General features: G+C 54.9%; 1 protein-coding gene across 1 annotated transcript; it reads right to left on the reverse strand.

The window, feature by feature from the left end:
* Positions 1 to 318: 318 nt before the first annotated feature.
* Positions 319 to 2449, reverse strand: UFSP1 (UFM1 specific peptidase 1 (inactive)). Its single transcript, XM_060255877.1, has 2 exons — positions 2395 to 2449; positions 319 to 1363 (listed from the first exon to the last, which is right to left on the reverse strand). Exon 2 carries the CDS (start codon positions 1346 to 1348, stop codon positions 677 to 679), a length of 672 nt encoding a protein of 223 aa, XP_060111860.1. The 5' UTR covers positions 1349 to 1363; positions 2395 to 2449; the 3' UTR covers positions 319 to 676.
* Positions 2450 to 3991: the final 1542 nt, after the last annotated feature.

The following is a 3991-nucleotide window of genomic DNA, read 5'->3' on the forward strand; positions in this document are numbered from 1 at the left end:
TGGTGAGCACACAGAGTGACTGGAAACCCGTCTTTCCTCCTGGTTAGCACTCTTCCAGAGACACGGAGTGCTGCTGCAACGTTGTGCCTGATAGTACTCACATAAGTCCCTTACAGTCTGGTAGACAAAACCCACGTTTTCCTGGCAGATGTGTGTGAGTTGAGTCTCCAGGTGCCCTGGCAACCAAACGGGTGACTACGATGTTCTGAAATTAGGGGTCTTTTTCTCACACTCCTGCCTGTCAGAGTCGTAGAAGCAGTTCCCACTGGTCAGACCAGTCACAGGCAGCAGTCCCAAGGAAGACACTCGAAACAGACAGCAGGTTCAACGAACTGTATTGGGTTCAGGCAGGTAACAGAGTCAATAGACAGTCCAATAGTCATACGCTTACACACAAGTAGAGCCAGGCAGAGGTACAAATACAGAGTCCAAGAGAATAGTCAAAACACAGTCCAAAGTCATCAATTCAATATCCATCCAAACAGTATGCCACGCTGGTATCCTTCTTTCCTATCCCACATTGAACTGGTAACTGGCTCCTGCATTCCTTAGCCAATCACATTACAAATTGGTTAAGTGGCTTACACCTGATGACAATGTACCATCTGTAACCAAGGATGACTCAATCTCTGGCAGTTCCCAATCTCCTTAAAGGAATAGGACACTGCCACTGCCCTCACCCCTTTCCCACGGGGTGCCCTCTGCTCCTGGCTTGGGGAAAGCAGAGGTTGTAGAAGGAGCCACCTTCGAAGAAGCTAAGCGCCCGCCAACAAACCCAGCCCCTGGCTTGCAGCTGAGCCCGAGTCAGGGACCCTGCTGAGCCGAAATAGTGAGGATCGAGAACCAGCAGATGGGGCCCTTGGGGGCCAGAGGAAACGCCTAACAGCGCCTTGGCGGAGTGGTCTCTGTCTCCTCCCACCATCACAGGACCCCCACCGCCCCGGAAGTGAGCGTACAAGGACTCCAGTTCCTTTTCCAAGTCTCTGCCCCGGTGAACGTGGACAAGCCTGCCCGGCACAGCATAGAAGTGGTCCATGCAGAGGGCTGCTTCCACGGTGCCAATCCACTCCCGGGAGCCGGAGAACGAAGGAGGTTTATCCCCCATCTCCACCAGGGCCTGCTGGATCTCCCTCAGCGAAGGGACGCGCCGGGCGACAACCTCTTCCGAGCCAGCCTCCGCTAGCCAAGAACACACAGTCTGGAACGTACGGTAGCCACAGCCCCAACCACGATCGTCCACGCCGTCGCAGCCGTAGTGGTAATAGCGGTAGGAGCCAGAGAGGAGAGCCAGTTGATCTGGCACGGCTGGCAGGGGGAGGCCCACGTGCACATCAGAGAGCAGCTGCATCCTAGAGAGGCAGGCCTGGGGACAAAGAACAAACATGAGGAAAGGGGCTTGAGGGGAGGGAGGGAGGGGCTACACCAGGGTTCCCAGCACCTTCCTTGCCACCTCCCAGGGGTTTTTTGACAGTGGGTCTTGCCCAACAGGGCTTCTGAATGGCCACCAAGGATCTGATTATGCAAATTAAAATAACAGTTTCAGGGGCACCTGGAGACACACTCTTTGTTTTATTCTCTCCCTTCTTTTTCTCAATGTATTTTTTTTAAGTTACACCTCTTCTCCCCTGCGCTTGGACTTCTGCATGTGTGGGCCTGACTTCCTGAGGCAGCTGTTTTGTGGCTGCACCCACCACCTGTGTTCCCTCTACGCTGAGTTAGCAGGAGCTCGCTCACAGATTCTTAGCCTCCAGTTTCCACATTTTTGTCTTAGCTCAGGAAGGATGACCCCAGAGCTCACAACTTTAAAGCCAGCAGCTCACAAAGTAGAATTTTTGCTCACAAGGCTCGGCAGCTTAGAGGGAACATTGCCCACTACCCTGTGTTGAAATTCCAAAGGTACCCCCCAGACTCAGAAATGTTGGGGACTCATGGGCTACTCTCTCCTTTCTAGTTCTTGGGATCAGTCCTCCCCAGCCCACCTCTTCCCCAGAGCACCAAGAGCCAGCGAGTGGGCAGATGCATGGGACTCTGGGCCATTTCCACGGCTTCCTTCCCTTGCATGCTCCTGCCAGCTCGGTCTCTGGGGGTGTCCCTGCACAGCACAGGCCCGTTTCACCAAGAGGTAGCAGACAGAGCTGCAGCATAAAACCACAGTATTCCAGAGCTGGAAGAGGCCATACGGGGCATCTAGTCCAACCCCTTGCTCAATGCAGGAGCAGCCTAGAGCAGGGGTAGCCAAACTGCAGCCACATGTGGCTCTTTCACACTTATTGTGTGGCTCTTGACGCCCCCACCACCCGATGGGCGGCTTGAAGAAGGCCTTTAAAGTTGCTTTCTTTCCAACTCTCCCTCCCTCTCTCCATTTTTTCCTTCCTTCCCTCCTTCCGCTCAGACATCTATTGCACGTGGCTCTTACGTTAAGCAAGTTCCCCCCCCCCCCCGCCGGGCTAGAACATCCCTGGCGAGCCTGTGGGCCCCGCACTTCCGGCCCCGCCCGCCAGTCGCTTTCTCTCCGCTTCTTCCGCCCCACCCCCGCCCATAGAGACCAACAGGGCTAGAGCGACGCGCGCGGCCCAGCAGACCGGAAGTACCCGTGCGCACCAGCCCCGTCGCAGCCAGGGGGACACGGGGAGGCGGAACTTCCGGATTGCTCTGGGCGCCATAGCCTGCCGCTTGGGGGGGAGGGGAGTGGGCGCTGTTGCTAGGTGACGGGAGGCCTTGGGATGCTGCTTTGCACAACAGCCCTGCAGGGAGGCTCCAGTCAGTCCCTGGAGGGGAGGGAGGTCGTGCCAGCTCCCGCCTGGAGGTTGGCACCTTCACAGCAGCAGCCAAGGGTGGCCGCGCCCCCCCATTCCTTCCGCCCCAGGCAGCCCCCGACCCCCTTCCCTAGGAGGGTCTGCACCACCCTAGAGGACCCCCCCCCGGCCTCCCCTTTGCTCCCCCCCGAAAAACCACGCGCGGCGCTTCCTGCAAGTCTCTCTTTATTGCACGCATTCATTACAAAAGTAGAAGCCCCCCCCCGTCTCCCTCCCTCCCTGCTTCTCCAAAAGCGCATGGTTAAGCCCCCCCCCCCACCCTGGGGTTAGTAGAAGCACCTTCTTCTGCGAAGGGGGGGGCACGTACAGGCAAGGGGGTTAGGAAGTATTCTGGAGGCAGGGAGGGGAATAATCCCCTGCTGAGTTAGGGAGCAACCCCCCCCCCTCAATTGCTTGCAATTAATGGTTAGCAGCGGCAGGCCGAGGGGACCACAGAAGCCCCAGGCTGTGTAGGGAATGTAGTAAAGGCACCCTCTACTCTCTCTCTCTCACACACACACTTTCCTAAGGAAAGATTCTAAAAGTATTTGCAGAAAACTAACCCAGGGATGGGGGAAGGCAGGAGAGGACTTGAGGCCATCTTAGTCTAACAACAGCAGTCTAAATGCAGGGAAGACATTCTTTGAAGTGCCGCTGGAGAAAAGCTCAACCAAAGGGACACTGACTGACCCCATTTAGGAGAAACACGGAAGCCCACCCAAGGCCCTGTGCTCTCTCAGCTGGTGTCTAATAGTGGTCCTGCCCCCTCTCCTCAGCCCCTGAGGATAAAGAATTATTTTGTTGTTTGATCGACACAGCTTTGGCATGGAGGTTTTAGAACTGAGGCAGCCAGAATCCTCCTTGGGAAGGCTTTTCTTCCCACCCCAAATTGCGGAGTTGGGAACAAAGTAGGAGTCAAGTGGCACCGTTAAGACCAACGAAGTTTTATTTCGAATGTAAGCTTTCGTGTGCCAGAAGAAGTACACTTCATCAGACAAGCAATCAGGTACAGTGAGCAGAGCTGCATAGAGATGGTAGGCAGTGGCTCAGAATGCAAAATGGTACAAATTTAAGATCCATTGACAGAATAGTAAAATTAATAAATTGAGCAAACCTTTGATCTGGGTAGCATGAGGATGAGAAAGCAATAAAACAGTGATGTGTCAAAATGTGAGAATGTCTGTTTTATGTATTTT

This window comes from Heteronotia binoei, chromosome 15, assembly GCF_032191835.1.
Source record: "Heteronotia binoei isolate CCM8104 ecotype False Entrance Well chromosome 15, APGP_CSIRO_Hbin_v1, whole genome shotgun sequence".
NCBI classification, from domain to species: Eukaryota; Metazoa; Chordata; class Lepidosauria; order Squamata; family Gekkonidae; genus Heteronotia; species Heteronotia binoei.